This window comes from Triturus cristatus, chromosome 7, assembly GCF_964204655.1.
Source record: "Triturus cristatus chromosome 7, aTriCri1.1, whole genome shotgun sequence".
Taxonomy (NCBI): domain Eukaryota; kingdom Metazoa; phylum Chordata; class Amphibia; order Caudata; family Salamandridae; genus Triturus; species Triturus cristatus.
In genome coordinates, this window is record NC_140590.1 from 55,093,104 (window position 1) to 55,109,823 (window position 16,720).

Consider the following 16,720-nt stretch of genomic DNA (forward strand, 5'->3'; position numbering starts at 1 on the left):
ATCCGATGAAAAGGAGCTTCTGAGAGGGAATCAGGTGCCACTTCGGGACGTTGATAATGAACCCCAACGAATACAGGAGGTCCGCCGTAGTCTGGAGGTAGGAGACGACAGCCTGGGGCAAGCCCCCTCCAATAGCCTGGAACCCCCGATCTGTGCAGATGAGCTGCTACCACTGCCATCACTTTCGTGAACACCCAAGGGGTGCTGGTAAGGCCAAAGGGGAGCACGGTAAACTGAAAATGCTCGTAGGCAAAGCCGGTGGGCAGGCAGAACGGGGATGTGAAAGTAATTGTCCTGCAAGTCCAACGGCTCCATACAGTCTCCAGGGTTGAGCCAAGGTTAACATCTTGAATTTCTCCTTACGGAGGAAGCGGTTGACGTCCCTGAGGTCTAAGATAGGACGCAGGCCTTTGTCCTTCTTGGGTACCAGAAAGTAGTGGGACTAGCAAATACGACCTACTTCTGGAAGGGGAGAGAGTAGCCCCTTCAGACTATTTGCAAAACCCAAATGTCCGACGTGGTGATGTGCCAGTGGGGGAGGTGATGGTGGATCCTGAAGCCCACTGGCAACTGGTGGCCCTGAAAGGTCAGACTAGGAAGGCTTGGAGGCTGCTGCAGCGGGGGCATTGGTGGGCTGGTCTGCCCGCTGGTCCACAGACCCACGATGCTGGGTCCCACTTCCCCGGCTGCGCAGAGAGGGGTAGCTTGCGCAGGCCTGTGGCTCTGGGCAGAACGTGGTGGGGTACCCCTTTGGTAGCCACGAAAGGGGCGAAAGGCAGACTGTAAGGGGCGAAAGGCAGACTGTATGGGGCAAGAGGTGGCAGTGAGGCCCAAGGATCTGGCCGTAGCCCTAGAGTACTTGAAAAGCTTGAGCGCGTTGTCCGCCTTGTCACCAAACAGACGACAGCCATCAAAAGGCATGTTCAAAAGAGTCAATTGGACATCCCCAGAGAAGCCAGTGGACCTCAGCCAGGCGTAGCGACTCAGCTAATGACGCTGAAATTGTTCTACCCAGCGAGTCGGTGGTATACAGCCCACACCAGATGGTGAACTTAGCTGCGTCTTGACCCTCTGCAACAGAGCGGGTGAGCACAGCCCAGGCATCCTCCGGGCACTGTGGCAACACTTGCGCAAACGTGTCTCACACAGTGTGTGTGTGTGTGTAACAGCCCAAGAGATATGCAGTGTTTATCGACGGCAGTCCTAAGCTGGCAGAAGAAAACATCTTCTTCCCAAGATGGTCCAGCTTCTTGGATTCCCTATCTGGGGGAGCTGTAGGGAAGGAGCCTTTTGTGGTTGAGGCTTGGACCACCAAGCTCTCGGGGGTAGGGTGCTGGGATAGGAAAAGCAGGTCGCCCGGGGCCGGGCGGTGGCGTTGGGCAATCATCCTGTCCGCAGGAGCCCCTGTGCTGGGCTTGGAGCAAGTGTCCAGAAGGATTTCAGTGAGGGCCTCATTAAAAGGCAGCAGGGGATCCGAAGAGGCTGCTGCCGGGTGAAGCACCTCAGTCAGGAGGTAAGTCCTGACAGCCACCATAGGAAGCTCGAGGCCCAGGGCCTCAGCCGCCCTATGCAACACTACAGCATAGGAGGCTCCCTCCTCCATAGCCACGGTAGGGGGAGAAAGCATACCAAGGTCTGGGGAGGTATCCAGACCACTGGCATCACCCAACTCTTCTCTCCAGTCCGGCTCTTCAAGCTGGTCAGCAAGAGGGTCAACAGACCCCTCACAGTCCTCCTCATCCTCCACTGGCTGGCACTCAGAGCGGTAGGGAACACCAAGGATGAACAGTGAGACAATAGTAGCCTCCGGTGCTGGTACTGACATTGGTCCGGCTCTGTGTTCAAGTCAGGGGTGAGGCTGGGGTTGACAACGGCGGGGGGCGCAGCCAGAGTCGGGTGCGTCACTGCTGGAATCGGCACAAGGGTAGGTACCGTGGGGTCGACAGGCACCCATCCGGATCCAGGCCTGGATCCATGGGTGGCCTGCGGTGGCGCGGCCTGTGCCGCCGGCATCAATGGCCAAGAGCCCCCTGCCGAGTCTGCGGGTCCTGAAAGCGTGCAGGCGGAGTCAGGCTGCCTAAAGATGGTGTGGAGGGCTTCGTAAAATGCACGAAGCTGGGCAGGGGACAATCCAGCTACCGGAATGGGAGGGAGGCGCGGAGTCATCCCAGCGGGCTCAGAGGACGGAGCCGGGGAGCGGTGAAGCTCCGGATCCCGAGTCGTGCCGGCCGACGAACGGGAAGAAGGCGAAGAGCTACGATGCTTCTTTGCCATCTTCTTGACTTTCCCGATGAGCGCGAAGACTTCGATGGCGAATGGTGATGGCTCCGCGACCGGTCCTGTGACCTTCCCCTCAACCGGGACCTCGAACGGGCCTCCAAAGGTTTCGGGACCGCTCCTGCAAAGACTTTGGGTTCAGAGCTTGGCAGTCGAAGCACGCCGTTGGGTCGTGGTCACGCTCCAGGCACCAAAGGCACACAAGGTGCGAATCAGTGACCAACATCAACTTGTGTCAGGAGTCACACGGCTTGAAACCCGGGCTGACAACCCGCAAGACTAAAAAAAAATGTCGACAAAAGTCAAAAAAGAGTTAGTCAAAAAAGTGACTAGTGGCACGCTCTCTCCAGATCTGCACTTGCTGGTGCGGAAAAGGAAGAACTGAAGTCAGTGCGCAGGGGGCGGCGTTTAAGTAGACACCGCAACGTCATCCCGGCGACCATGAGGCTGCCGCCAAACGCTGAGTTGGCCGACACCACCAACCAGCGCAGGGGTACTGCTACGAAACAATTTCTCCGCATCCAATCTGATGCCTGGTGGTAAGTCTAAGGTAAGGAATCTATAACTACAGTATATTTCTGATACATTATTGACATAGAATTCAAATCAGATAAGCTTACGAGCACCCACCTCAAATGGTACATTGTGGTCTATGCAGCTTTGGTCCTTAAAATAAGACGAGTCCAAGTGCCACTGCGTCATGAAGCCACAAACAGGCTTTAAAGCAACTCAAGGTCTAGAGACCAGGTGAGAAGCAAAGGATGATTAGGGCACAGGGTTTAAACCCGGGCAAGACTAATAGGCTCCACTCGGCTCAAATGTGAAGTGCAGAATGACCTGCACCAGTTAAACTTGACCAGTCAAGTGATATAGATTCACCTGGTCGCAAAATATTGAGTGAGGAACAAACATGTTTTTAAACTAGGCAGGTCAAACTGCCTCATCTATAACTAAAGACGAATACAGAGCCACACATAGGGTTTGCAACCCAGTAAGCCCAAAACAAACATCTAATTCTACAAGTAAAAGCACGGGCTAAAGCAAGCAAGCTCAAGATACTCAGTCACCCAGATATAAAACAGACTGAATACAGCAGACCCAGGAGACACCGCTTCCCAGGATTCAAAGCGCTGGCTGAGCCCAACAGGCTCAAGAGAGACTGCTTTCCCAGGATTCATAGCGCTGGCTTAACCCCACAGGGTCAGGAGACTCCGTTACCCCAGGATTTCACAATGCTGGCTGAGCCCCACCAGCTCAGGAGAATCTGTTCCCCCCAGGATTCAAAGTGCTGGCTGAGCCCCGCAAGCTCAAGAGACTCCACCCTTCCATGGTCAATAGCGCTGGCTGAGTCCACCGGCTCACGAGACTCCGCTCCCCCAAGAGTCATAGCATGGCTGAGCCCCTCGGGCTCAAGAGAGTGATTTCCCAGGATTCATAGCGCTGGCTGAGCACCACAGGTTCAAGACAGATTGCTTTCCCAGGATTCATAGCACTGGCTGAGCCCCACTGGCTCAGGAGACTCTACTCCTTCAGGATTCATAACGCTAGCTGAGCCCCACAGGCTCAAGAGACTCCGCTCCCCCAAGATTCACTGCGCTGGCTGAGCCCCACAGGCTCAGGAGACTCGACCCTTCCATGGTCCATAACGCTGACTGAGCCCTACAGGATCAGGAGGCTATGCTCCCTCGGGATTCACTGTGCTGGTTAAGCCCCACAAGCTCAGGAGACTCCGCCCTTCCATGTTCCATAGCGCTGGCTGAGCCCCACAGGCTCAGGAGACTATGCTCCCTCAGGATTCACTGTGCTGGCTGAGCAACACAGGCTCAGGAGACTATGCTTCCTCAGGAATCATAACGCTGGCTGAGCCCCACAGGCTCAGGAGACTCAGCCCTTCCACGGTCCATAGAGCTGGCTGAGCCCCACATGCTTAGGAGACTCTGCTTCACCAACACGTCAAAGACCGACTTCTCAACGGCCCAAAACCCAAAACTTTACCAAGATGAAAAGTGTAGACTGAGCTCAGCAGGTCAAGGAGACTCAGTCATGACTGAGCATAAAGTACAGATTGAGGTGCATAGAGTTCAGAACCAACAACACCAAAGAGGTTTTTTCCCTAGATGTGAATCATAGACGGAGAGCAGAAGCTCCAAGTGACCTCACATCAGCCAGTTATGAAGCACAATCTGAGCCAGCCCTGTCGAGAGACTTTACTGTGTCCAGCTGTAAAGACTGGATGAGTTAGACACGTCATATAAAGCCTGGCCAATAGACCTCAGCTTTGCTTGGATAGGACCTTAAGCCTGAGATGTGCACAGGAAAAAGCCCAGCTGGACATTATGCCTTATCTTTGCCAGGAAATGAAGCGTAGACTAAAGAGAACACAGGCAATGAAAAATCAGCAGACCCAAGAGTCACAGGTGTAATGGAATGCACACATAGATGGTCTAGGCCTGATGGACCCACAATTTGTCTCAGCAGTGGGTGGTGCACAGCTAGAACACATACCTCTGAAGTTGCTGTGTTGCTCAGCATATGGATTTTGGGATGTGCAGCCTAAATGCGAACAAGTCGATACTATTTACAAAGACACAGACCTACCTAATAATGTGGAGGAAGTGAGTTTGTAATAACGCCACTGACATGTTTGGGAATCCAGATAACATAGCACAGGATATAAAAGCACTGGTGAATCCAAAGGACACTTGGCCCAGCATTCATTTACTGATAAAAGCCATTAACCATGCACTGAACACCCCTCATGTGAGGCCCTTTAAAAATAGGCAGGTCTAAACCAATGCAGATTATTCAGGTGCAAGAAGCCCCAGTTCCAGGGCCAGACTCAGGTGGGCACTGAAGCAAACGCACTTTGGGAGGCTAAAGTTAGGGGTTAGTACATTATGGCATACAAGGCATCCGTGCGCTGCAGAAACTAAAATAATCATTCAAGAAAGGGAGGAAAGACAGATATGCAAGTTAGGAAATAATAATTAATAGGTGATGTTAAGTGGTCTTGTGACCCTCCCCACCCTTTACCCCTCCCTCCCCAGACACATGCCATCATGCTTTTTGATCAGGCTGTGAGAGTAGAGATCTATGATTTGTTGAGTGGGGAGAAGGGAATACCTTCTGTATCAACCTTTGGTGGCTTGTAGTCAATATCTGTAAAATAAATGGAAAAAACAATGCATAAAGACAAGACATGAATGGTACTGGCACGATACAGACCAGCTTTAATTTCTGGGATAAAATGCAAGAAGAGATGCAGGGGGCAGCAGTGTTCTCTAAAAAGGTTTTGGACAAAATAAAGGAAAGAGAAGGAACAGAAGAAGAGTTACAAAAGAGAAGACACAAAAAAGATTCATGTATGCTTAAAGCAAGGAAAGACGAGCAAGACAACGAAAGCAACATGGTTGTCGGAAGACAACGGAAATCGCCTGGGGAAAACAGTGGTCAGAAAAAAATCTGACAAAAACACAGAAAATGACAGAGGAACGATGAGGGACGAATAGGGAAATACAGGAAGTGGCAGACCTTTAATAGAGCTCTTAGGATCCAGAAAAGATCAAAGAAGGGAGACACAGGAATCAACACACAGGTCAAATGAGGGTGGCAGAGGAAATGACGGGTGTGATGGAGCCTACTCCCAACAAAGGAACAAATAAGTGGATGACTGGCTGGATGTGACTTGACAAGAAAAATACAGATATTGACATGGTAACTAGGAGGGCCAACAAGAACGACACAGGAAATGACAGACTTATAGGGGTTCATAAGAGGTCTTATTAGGGGGACACACCAGTGGGTGGGTGACAGAGTTCAAAACATTTTCAATGAGAAACCACTTGAAAGGATTTCGAGATGTCGGCCAGCATGCCCAACATGGAAGACACAGGAAGCAAGAATGGGACAGAGCGAACAGAAATAGAGCAATTAGAAAGACGCAGGAAGTGCAATCAGGGGAAGTAGATGAGGCAACAGAAGCCTCTGACAAATACACAGTGATGCAATGGGGATTACACAGTCCTTCAAGAGAGATACAGGAAGTAGCAGGAGCATGAATGAGTATTGGACAACTGCGAGAAAGACTGAGAAAATAGCAGTAGGAGAGAAGCAATGATCACTGTACAGACAACATAAGCAATATGGTGGGCAAGGAAGCGGGAATGTTATAAGAAAGGAAATGGCAAACTAACAAACAGGATGCCTGTTGACGCACTAGGTGTTATGGGAAATCCGGTTGGCTGGTGCAGTCCAAATAACACAGAGGATTTACATTAAACAGGATGGTGTCCTGGAACAACTGCCCTTCACAATACAGCACAGCAAAACAGAGCATTCTAAAAAGAATAACTCACCTGTTATGGCATCTTTTGTAACTTTAGTGAAAGCTCCCACTTCTGAGATTTAGGAAAATCCCACTCTGGGGATGGCCCCAGGGAACATGACCCTCCCCACATTGTGGTTAAAGATGCATGTATGTGGTTCATGTACACATTTCTGACATTTCACTAATGTATTCCTGTGAGCCTCTCAAGCTCAACGTTTTTGAACACCTATGAACAGGCAACAGAATATCTTATGAGCCAAGCTCCTGTCATAGGAGACATTGAGCAGCTACAAATGAAACTATAAAGTCAAACTAGAGCTGGGCTTTGGGACTGAGATTATTTTGTTATGACTTTAGCAATAAGAATATAGAGTCACTATGGACAGCATGTCACCCTCTGGAGATGCCTTGCTGACTTCAGTGGTAAATGGAACATGTGTGATGTAACTGATCAACTAGTCCATAATTCATTAATGTTACCAATCACAGGGCCTCTCCCTTCTAGAATTTGAAAGCCATGACCACACCGATCATAGAGCGCATGTTGCAGACAGACACAACTTAGGGGTCTCTAAAATCCGACCATCGCAATGTAGGTTTCTGTGGAAGCAAATACCCCCACACCAACAACCTATAAACACACAGCTGCATCCTGTGAAAATACTTTATATGCTGTCAGTATTATGCAACCCACTACTACACCTCTGAACTCTCGCAGGCACCCCAAAACTTTCAAATAATCAAAACGCAATCTGCTCTGAAAATCACACACAGTCACACCAATTATACATCAATCACCACAAACAAAATGGTCAAACTATCCAGGAACACTCCCACTGCACGTATAAATACATACATACACCCAGAGAACCCCTTCCACCAATATACTGCCAAATCAGCATACAAACCCCTCAAACCGGATAGGAAGCCACAACCCCCGCTCAAAGGCACACATCTACGTACTGTGTGAGTCAGTTCGGTTCCAGCGTGCTGGGTCCAGGATACGCAACTTCTTGGATTTAATGGCTTCATCTGGCTTCTTCGCAGAGACCTGCACACAGAAGATGTGTTTTAGCAGATATGGACAGGTGTTATTAGAAGGTCTAGGTTACCCATTTTGAAAGGCAAGAGAATGAATGTTTAAACATGTCTAGTAACAAGATCATATTTTAATTGTCACGCAAGAACATGTTTGGACCACTCTTTCAAAAAGACTCCCGGCCCTTGTATAGAGAGACATCATTTTGCAACATTACTCTTGTAGTGCTCTAGCCAAAGGATTGTCTTTGCGAAAAACCAGACTTTCTATTCTCTCCAGAGAATAAAGGGTGTCAAGTCAAGTAAACTTGATTCGGCCAAATTTTGACCATAAAAGCACATATACATAAACAGTGATTAAAAGACTAAAAAAATCATACATTTCATCACACAGAACAAATCTACAAACTCATATGCGCAAATCCTACATTGGTCTTTAAAACCCTCCTATATTGGTTTGCCCATACGAAATAAATAACGAATAGTTTCTTACCCGTCGGTGTAGTTTTGCAGCTTGAAGATCTTTCTGGATTCACTATGCTGTGCATTATTCCGCGATCTTGTGGTTGGGTCCGGATTCGTAGTCTTTCTTTTTTTTGTTTTCGTAGCCCAGGTGGACGTCGACGTCCTACCATTTGGTGTACCTCTCGTGACGTTGGCGCGCTTCCTGCGGAAGTCCCACCTTGGGTGCGCCATCTTCGGGTTCTTTTTTCCCTTGTTTTGTTCTTTTGTCTTCTCTTTCTCTTTTTTTTTGAACCCCAGGCGGTTTTAGTCTTGTTTATTCTCCAAGTCTCTTTTCAGTATTTTATTCTTCTCAACCTCACTGGTTATTCCACCTTGCTCTCCTGCCTCATCTTTCTGGCGGAGGTGGGTGGGTCCGCTAGTGAATCCAGAAAGATCTTCAAGCTGCAAAACTACACCGACAGGTAAGAAACTATTCGTTTTGCAGCGTGAATCTTTCTGGATTCACTATGCTGTGCATAGACTTTGTAGCGGTTTGCTATTTTTGTGGCGGTTGGGTGGAAGATGAGCGTTGGTCGTTGAATATATGTTGGAGCACCTTCTGTCCTACTTGTGCTTCCTTGTTCATCTGTATGTCCACGCAGTAGTGCTTACTGAACGTGTGCACTGAAGCCCAGGTTGCCGCCAGGCATATGTCCTGAATGGGCGTGTTTGCCAGAAAGGCAATTGTTTCCCCCTTCTTCCTTGTGGAGTGTGCCTGTGCCCCCTCCGATAGTTCTTGTCCTGCCTGCCTGTGGCAGAATTGTATTGTTAGCGCGACCCATCGTGCGATGGTGCCCTTGGTCACTGGTCTACCCAGGAAACTGGTAGCGAATGACACGAAAAACTGTTTTGTTTTCCTATGTTCCTTAGTTCTCTCTATGTAGTGCATCACCCCCCTTCTGGCGTCGAGAGTGTGAAGTGCCCTCTCAGCACCCGTTGTCGGGTTTTGGAAGAAACTTGGTATTTGAATGGTCTGGTTCATATGGAAAGCGGACACCACCTTTGGCATGAAGTGTGGGTCCGTCCTCATGACGACTCTGTCCTTGTGGATCTGTATGTAGGGCTCCTGTAGTGTTAACGCCTGCAGTTCGCTTACCCTGCGTAGCGATGTTATTGCTACCAGGAAGGCTGTTTTCATGCTCAGCATTTGTAGTGAGGCTTTGTGTATGGGCTCAAAGGGCACCTTCATGAGTTCAGTCAGGACTAAATTGAGGTTCCATGCCGGCGGCGGCATTCTTTTTGGTGGTGCAAATCTTTTAGCTCCCTCGAGGAATCTCTTTACTACCTGAGAGGTAAAGAAACTTCCTCCCGTCTCCCCTCGTGTGTACGCTACAATCGCCGCTAGGTGGACTCTTAGTGACGACTAGCATAGATTAGATTTTAGTAGGTGTGTGAGGTATCTAAGCACCGTTGATTCCTTGGTCATTTTGCTTTGCAGTTTATTTCTGGTGCACCAAATAGTAAACCTTTTCCATTTATCTCCATAGCATTTCCGAGTCGTTGGCCTCCTAGCCTCACGCAGCACTCGCATAGTGCTTCGAGGTAGCTTAAGGTGTGCGAACTCTAGGTCCTCAGGAGCCAAGCCGCTAGACTGAGGCTCTCTGGCTCTGGGTGTAGAACCTCTCCGTTCTGCATGGAGAGTAAGTCTTTGATTTTTTTGAATTTGTGTGGAGGGCCCTCTGCCATCTCCACTATCTGAGAGTACCACATTTGTCTTGCCCACTGTGGTGCTACTAGGATCAGAGTCATGTTGCTTGTCCTGCATTTGTTGAGTACTCTGTGCATCAGTGGTATTGGTGGAAAAGCGTAGGCAAATGTTTTTGACCAGCTTATCCATAGGGCATTCCCCTGGGATTGTTTTTCTGGTTGTCTGGATGCGAAGTTTTGGCATTTTGCATTCTGGCGTGTTGCAAATAGGTCTATTGTAGGTTTCCCCCACCTTCTGAATAGTTTTTGCGTTTCCCATCCATTGAGCTCCCACTCGTGGGATGTTGAAGTCTGCCTGCTGAGCCAGTCCGCTTCCACATTGTCCTTCCCTGGAAGGTGTATGGCCAGCAGGTCTATTTTCAGTGGGATTGCCCATCTCCAGATCTCCTGAGCCAGTTTGGATAGGGGGAACAATTGCATTCCTCCCTGCTTGGTGATGTAGAACATCATCATAGTATTGTCTGTTTGTATCAACACTCTTTGGTTGTACAGCTGCCTCTGGAAAGCCTTCAGGGCTAGCAGTACGGTCTTCAATTCCAGGTAGTTGATGTGTTTGACCGCATCCGTTGGAGTCCACAGACCTCTCACTCTGAGCTTGTTCATGTGTGCACCCCATCCCCTCTGGGATGCGTCTGTGGTGATGGTCACAGTTGGGTTTGGAGGTGTCAAGGGTTTCCCTGTTGTGATGTTTTCCCTGTTCCACCATGTTATCTCTTCCTGCACTGCGTGCGTTACAACCACTAGATCCTCCCAACTTCCGTTTGCTTGTGACCATTGTTGTTGCAGCCATTCTTGGAATGGTCTCATGTGTAGGCGTACATTGGGGACTAGATGTATGCATGACGCCATCATCCCCATGATCTTGCTCGCCGTCCTCAATGTCAGAGCTCGCCCCTTCTGGTAGAGACGTGTCTCCTTCAGCAGGGCTTCTGTTCTCCTGTTGCTGGGCAGGACTGTGTTGTTTATGGTGTTGATCTGTGCCCCCAGGAAGATCTTCACCTGTTCTGGTTCCATTGATGATTTCCCCCAGTGAATCGAGAACCCTAGACTTGTTAGTGTATTTGTCACCATTTCTGCCTGTTCCTCGCACTTGTCGCGAGTACTTGCTTTGATTAGCCAGTCGTCCGGGTAAGGGTATACATGCATCCCTTCCCTCCGTAGGTATGCTGCTACCGCTGCCAGGCATTTTGTGAACACCCTTGGCGCGGACTTGAGGCCGAATGCCAGGGTTGTGAATTGGTAGTGATCCTCGTTGATGTTGAACCTTACCAGGCTCTTGTATCGACCGTTCATCGGGATGTGCAGGTAGGCATCTTTGAGATCCACCGTGGACATGAAGTCTCCTCCTCGTAACTGGGGCAGCACTTCTTGCAGCGATGTCATTTTGAATCTCTGAGTTTTTATTAATCTGTTTAGGAACCGTAGATCCAGGATGGGTCTTAGTGTTTCGTCCACCTTTGGGACCAGGAAGTAGTTTGAGTACACTCCCTTGTTCCTTTCTCTGTGTGGCACCGGTTCTATGGCCTTCTTTTGGAGCAGTTGCAGAGTCTCCTTTTTGAGTTGAGCAAGCTCCTGCCCGCAGCGTTGCCTTCTTTTTGGTTTCTTGTCTGGAGGTCTTTTCTCTAGCTCTATACAGTACCCGTACTGTATGACGTTCAGAATCCATTTGTCTGATGCTATTTTTTTGCCATTGTTGAAGGTAAAGTTTTAGTCTTCCGCCTACTGGTGTTGCATGCTCGTAGGCGTTTGGATTGTGAACCCCCCCCTACTGTGTTCACTATGCGCTTCACCCCCTGGGGTATCGTGAGGGTGAGCCTCTTCTTTCGATGGAAGTCACTTTGAGGAGGGTTGGTCTCCCCCTCTTCTTCTCTGTCCACGTCCGTTTCCCCTCCCGCGAAAGGACTGGCCCCGAGGTTGGTACTGCCAGTTCTTCTTCTGCTGGCCCTGCTGGCTGTGACCATCACCCTGCTGTCCTTGCTGGAAAGTCTGGTGTGACGTACCCGGCTGGTTTCCTCCCCTTCCGAAGGGTCTCCGAGCTGTGGTGCCTCTTCGCATCCCTCTGAATTGCAGGGCCCCCATGGACCTAGCCGTTTCATTTTCCTTCTTCAGCTGGGAGAGTTTTTCGTCCACCGTGGCACCGAACAGCGTCTCCCCGTTGAATGGAGTGTTCAGTATGTTGTTCTGGACCTCCTGTTTGAAGCCAGAAATTCGGAGCCAGGCTTGACTCCTCTCCGTGATACCAATAGCCATCAGCCTGCTAGATGTCTCTGCCCCGTCCAATGCTGTCTTGATGCATGCGTTCGAAATGCTTTTGCCTTCCTCGACCAGAAGGGAAGCTCTCTGTCTGTACTGCTCTGGGAGATGCTTAATTAGGTCTCCCATTTCGTCCCAGTGTTGGTGCTGGTGCCTGTTCAGAAGGGAATTGGAGTTGGCCATGCGCCAGTGCATGGCCGCATTTCTCTCCACCTTCCTCCCGGTGAGGTCCATTCTTCTGCTCTCCTTGTCGGGAGGCAGCCCTGAGGTAGCCGGCACATTGGCCCGCTTCCTGGCCGTGGAAGCAATGATGGAGTCAGCTGTGACTGATCCCTTGATATATGGAGGATCCTGTGAAGAGTGCTTGTACTTCTTTTCTGTTCTTGGAGTGATGGATCTGCAAGTTCCGGGCTCCTTGAATGCCTCCTTCCCTTGGTTCATCACGCTTTGGAGCATGGGGAGGAACTGTCTCCTAGTCTGGATGGGGAGCAGTGTTTCCAGTAGATAGTCAACTTTCTGCTTTTCCTCGTCCAATTTCACCCCAAAGGCCGCTGCTGCGCTCCTGACGACCATGTTGTATGCTCCAATGTCGTCTGGCGGCGAAGGCCTCGAAGGATATGTCTCCACGGGCTCCTCGGGACTTTCGGCGTCGAGGTCTTGCCATTCCATCTCCTGAGTCGTCGACGACGCCGAGCCGTAGATCGACTGCTGCTCGTCTTCTTCTCCCTCATAGTAGGCTTCCTCTTCCTCCTCTTCAGGATCTCGACAGATCTTCGGTGTCGAAGTCCTCCTGTTCCTCGACCTCAGTCGGCGGCCTTACTGGGATCTTGTACTGTCTCATTTTTTCGTCGAACTCCTTCTTCCTCAGAAGGATACTCTCCATCTCCGCCTCGAGCCTTCTCTTTTTCTTCTCCATTTCGGAGGCGGGATCGGCGTCGAGCGGTGGTCTCTTCGACGGAGCTTGCGTCGACGCGGCCTTTTCCTTCGTCGTCGGCCGGCTCACCTCGAGGCCCTGCTTCGACGAACCCTGCTTTTCGGCGGGCTTCGGCACCTGGGAGTCCTTCTCGAAGGATCCGCCGGGCCTTTCGTCCTTGGATCCACTTGCGGTCGTCGAAATTTTCGACGCCGGTGTTCCTTTCGAGGACTTTGACTCGGTTTTTCGAGAGTCACACTCCGATTTTCGGGGCCCTTTCGGGGCTTTCGTACTCGAAGAGTCTCCTACCTTGTCAGGCGTTTTCTTATCGGTCTCTGCGACCGTGAAGACGTCGGGTCCTTCGGCGATATTGTCCTCTTAGTCGGTGGAGAGGCCCAGCTCGTACAGCGACGGGGCCTTACCCTTGCCTTCCATGTTGAAGTTGGCTCTTCTCTGCCTTTCTCTCACTCGGAGCGTCTTCGGCGTGAATACGGCGCAGGCGTTGCAATCCTTGCTCACGTGGTCGATCGGCAGGCAAAGGTTGCAGACTGGATGCTGATCCTTCTGCGCGTATTTGTGGTGGCAGTTACGGCAGAATTTGAATGGTGTCTTGTCCATTGCGCTCAGAGTCTCTGAGTGCGCATTTTCCAATGGGCGTCGAAGTTTCCGTGGAACTCCACCTTCTTCGTCGTCCCAGCTGTATGTTCTTCTTCTCTGTAGTCTTGTATACTTTCTCCTTCGATGAAACTCGCGTATTTATCTTTTCCTTCGTTCAAACTCTGGAGCTTCTCGATGACGATCCAGACCCAACGGCGGAAAAAAGAATCTGAAGATGGCGCACCCAAGGTGGGACTTCCGCAGGAAGCGCGCCGACGTCACGAGAGGTACACCAAATGGTGGGACGTCGACGCTCACCTGGGCTATGAAAAAAAAAAAAAAAAAAAAAAAAAGAAAGACTACGAATCCGGACCCAACCACAAGATCGCGGAATAATGCACAGCATAGTGAATCCAGAAAGATTCACGCTGCAAAACTATGGATTCGCTGACCTTATTAAGGTGTATTTCTATACGATATTTATCACGCCTTCATAAAACCACGGTTGCTCTGCTACATGTGTATTGCATAGTCAATTTCAAGTCTTTATTTCGATTCTCATCATAAAAGACACATAATATAAACAATTGTAAAAAGAGGGGTACAGAAGGCAAGGGAGGGGACCAAGGTTGCAACGTAGACTGCAAGTATAACGTACATAGCAGTGGGAATTATAAATAAATAAATATCTCATTTATTAAAACCCATAAAAATGTTAAATATGACCAAATAATCAAATGAGGCGTAATTTATATGCACGGATAATCCAGATCCAGTGGAGAAATTTTGCAACAGCAATAATCACAGGTTGAGATGTATTTGTCTTAAGACACCGCAAAGCCTCAACCCCTGACCGAAAACCCAGTAAAAGACCGATTGGTTTAAGCCAAACCCGTCTTGGAGTTTTATACTCCGGGCAAATAAATAAAATGTGCGCAATGTTTTCCCGTTGAGCTGGGCAAAAGGGACAATCGGGGTTTAGGTCTTTTCGCCATTTAGCAACAAAAGAATTAATTGGGAGGGTGCCCACCCTAAATTGGTGATATCACTTTCTATCCTCCACAACGGTGATACAGTCCCAGTAATTTTCAAACAAGGGCCTGTCCTTAAGTGCCAAAAAGTCCGAAGTTAAGGACGGGCCAATACTTGATCCAAATCTTCTTTCTGAAACCACCCGCCAATATAAGTCTTTTAAGATTTTCCTGGGGGAAAGGTGTGTACTGTGGGCTCCTCCCATAAACTTGCTAGGCCCATAGCAGAGTAGAGTAACCTGACCTCCCTCATCCATAAAATCTTATGCGCCTTGTCAAACCCCCCGACATCCAGAAAAGCCTGGGCGAGTTCAGGGGTAACCCAAAGCCGCCTCCAATAAGCCACTGGTCTGTATCGTGCAATATCCTCTAGGCGCAAAACCCCCAAGTCATAATACAGGGGAATTAAAGGAGTTGATGTCGGGAGGCCAGTAATTAGGCGCAAAAACTTGTTCTGAGCCCTAGTCAGCTGGGTAAGATTACTATAGCCCCACAGTTCTGCCCCATAGAGACTTGCCAAACCTATCTTGGCATCGTATATTTTAAGCGCTGGAATCATAGGTTTAGTATGAGACAAGTGTAACTCTTTTGTTAGTGCACCAGTTAACTGTGCATGCTTTATTGTCACCTGATCTATATGCGGTTTCCATTCTAACTTCGATGCAAGAGTTATACGCAAGTATGAAAAAACCCTGGTCTGCTCTAATTTTAGTGACATTTACAATAAGCCCATGGTCTTTACAGAAGACTTGAAACACATCTATAGCTTTTTGAAGGCCCTGCTGTGTCTTGGAAATTAATAAAGTGTCATCTGCAAACATCAACAGAGGAATCAGCTTACCGTCCAACTTTGGAGCATCGGTCGGAGTTTCCTTAAAATAGTTGATCACTCTGTTGATGTATAAAGAAAAAAGAGTCGGGGCTAAAACGCACCTTTGGCGAACTCCCCTAGCAATTGGAAATTTGTCAGTGACACTTCCTGATTGATTCCATCTTACTTGGGCAAAATGATCCTCATGTAATTTAACTAAAAAAATTAAAATGTCAATAGGCATTCCTTGATCTTTAAAAACTGACCACATTTTTGCTCGAGGGACTAAATCAAAAGCTGATTTAAGATCAACAAAGGCTGCAAATAGCATACCATCTCCCAACTGAACCACCCACCAGTATATTAGCAAAAACCTAAATACCTGATCAATGGTACTTGTGTGGCTGCGAAACCCTGCCTGGAGTGGTGATAGAACTTCCTCCTCCTCTATCCACCCTTGGATTCTTAGTAAGACAAGCCTAGCTACCACCTTCTGTATGCAATCGATCAGGCTTATGGGCCTATAATTACCTGGATCAGAGAGCTCTCCCTTTTTAAAGATCGGGATAATCTGGGTGCCCTTCCAGGTATTGGGTATGGGTGAACCATTTGATATGCAGATGGCTATTCACATTGTTTCCTACACCGCAACGCCCCTGCTAAAAAGCTCTCCATCTCAGAACATATCGTAGGTGAAGACAGCATTTGCCGGTATATCAAAGCAGGCCTCACTTTTGCAAAATAGCAATGTCTAAAAAGTAATAAAATATGTCTACTCCAAAGATCATCATAAAAGCAACCAACAAAAAACAAAATGTAAAAGGTCTTATTCTGAAAAATCATCACAGGTACAGGGCTTTAGGGGCCCTAGTTTAGAAAAGCCCTTTGGAAACGTACAACACCAGGGAATACAATTAAACCTGAATCTTATTAAAAGAAAGCGATGTTATAGGTTATTTACATAGGACCAGAAAGGTTCCTCTAGGGGCCCAGAGATCAGTAATGTGTATTGCCTTATTGCCTTATTGTACCTGTGCAAGGAGCCCCTTGCACAGGTTTTGGTTAATGGTGGTAGATCAAGGCCTTTCAAACTGTATAGAGGGACGAGGGAGGGCTGTCCCCGTTGATCTTTGCCCTAGTATTGGAGCCATTGGTGATCTGGAATAGGGGGGACCCGCAAATAAGAGGTATAAAATGGATAAAAGATTGGGAGGATCGGACACCATAAATTGGAACAAGTCGATCATGTATGTTATTAGTGG

General features: G+C 48.8%; 1 protein-coding gene across 7 annotated transcripts in view; it reads right to left on the bottom strand.

Annotated features, from left to right (window-relative positions):
- Positions 1-16,720, bottom strand: part of ARHGEF1 (Rho guanine nucleotide exchange factor 1) — an 891,302-nt gene that overhangs the window by 383,267 nt on the left and 491,315 nt on the right. For 4 of the 7 annotated variants that reach the window (XM_085615600.1, XM_085615604.1, XM_085615603.1 and 1 more), the window contains exons 11-12: positions 7,568-7,655; positions 5,401-5,436 (exon numbers count right to left, since the gene is read on the bottom strand). In XM_085615600.1, the coding sequence (XP_085471726.1) occupies positions 5,401-5,436; positions 7,568-7,655 (124 nt within the window). The remainder of the gene's footprint in view (positions 1-5,400; positions 5,437-7,567; positions 7,656-16,720) is intronic. The other 3 variants (XM_085615602.1, XM_085615605.1, XM_085615601.1) reach the window with 1 other exon arrangement.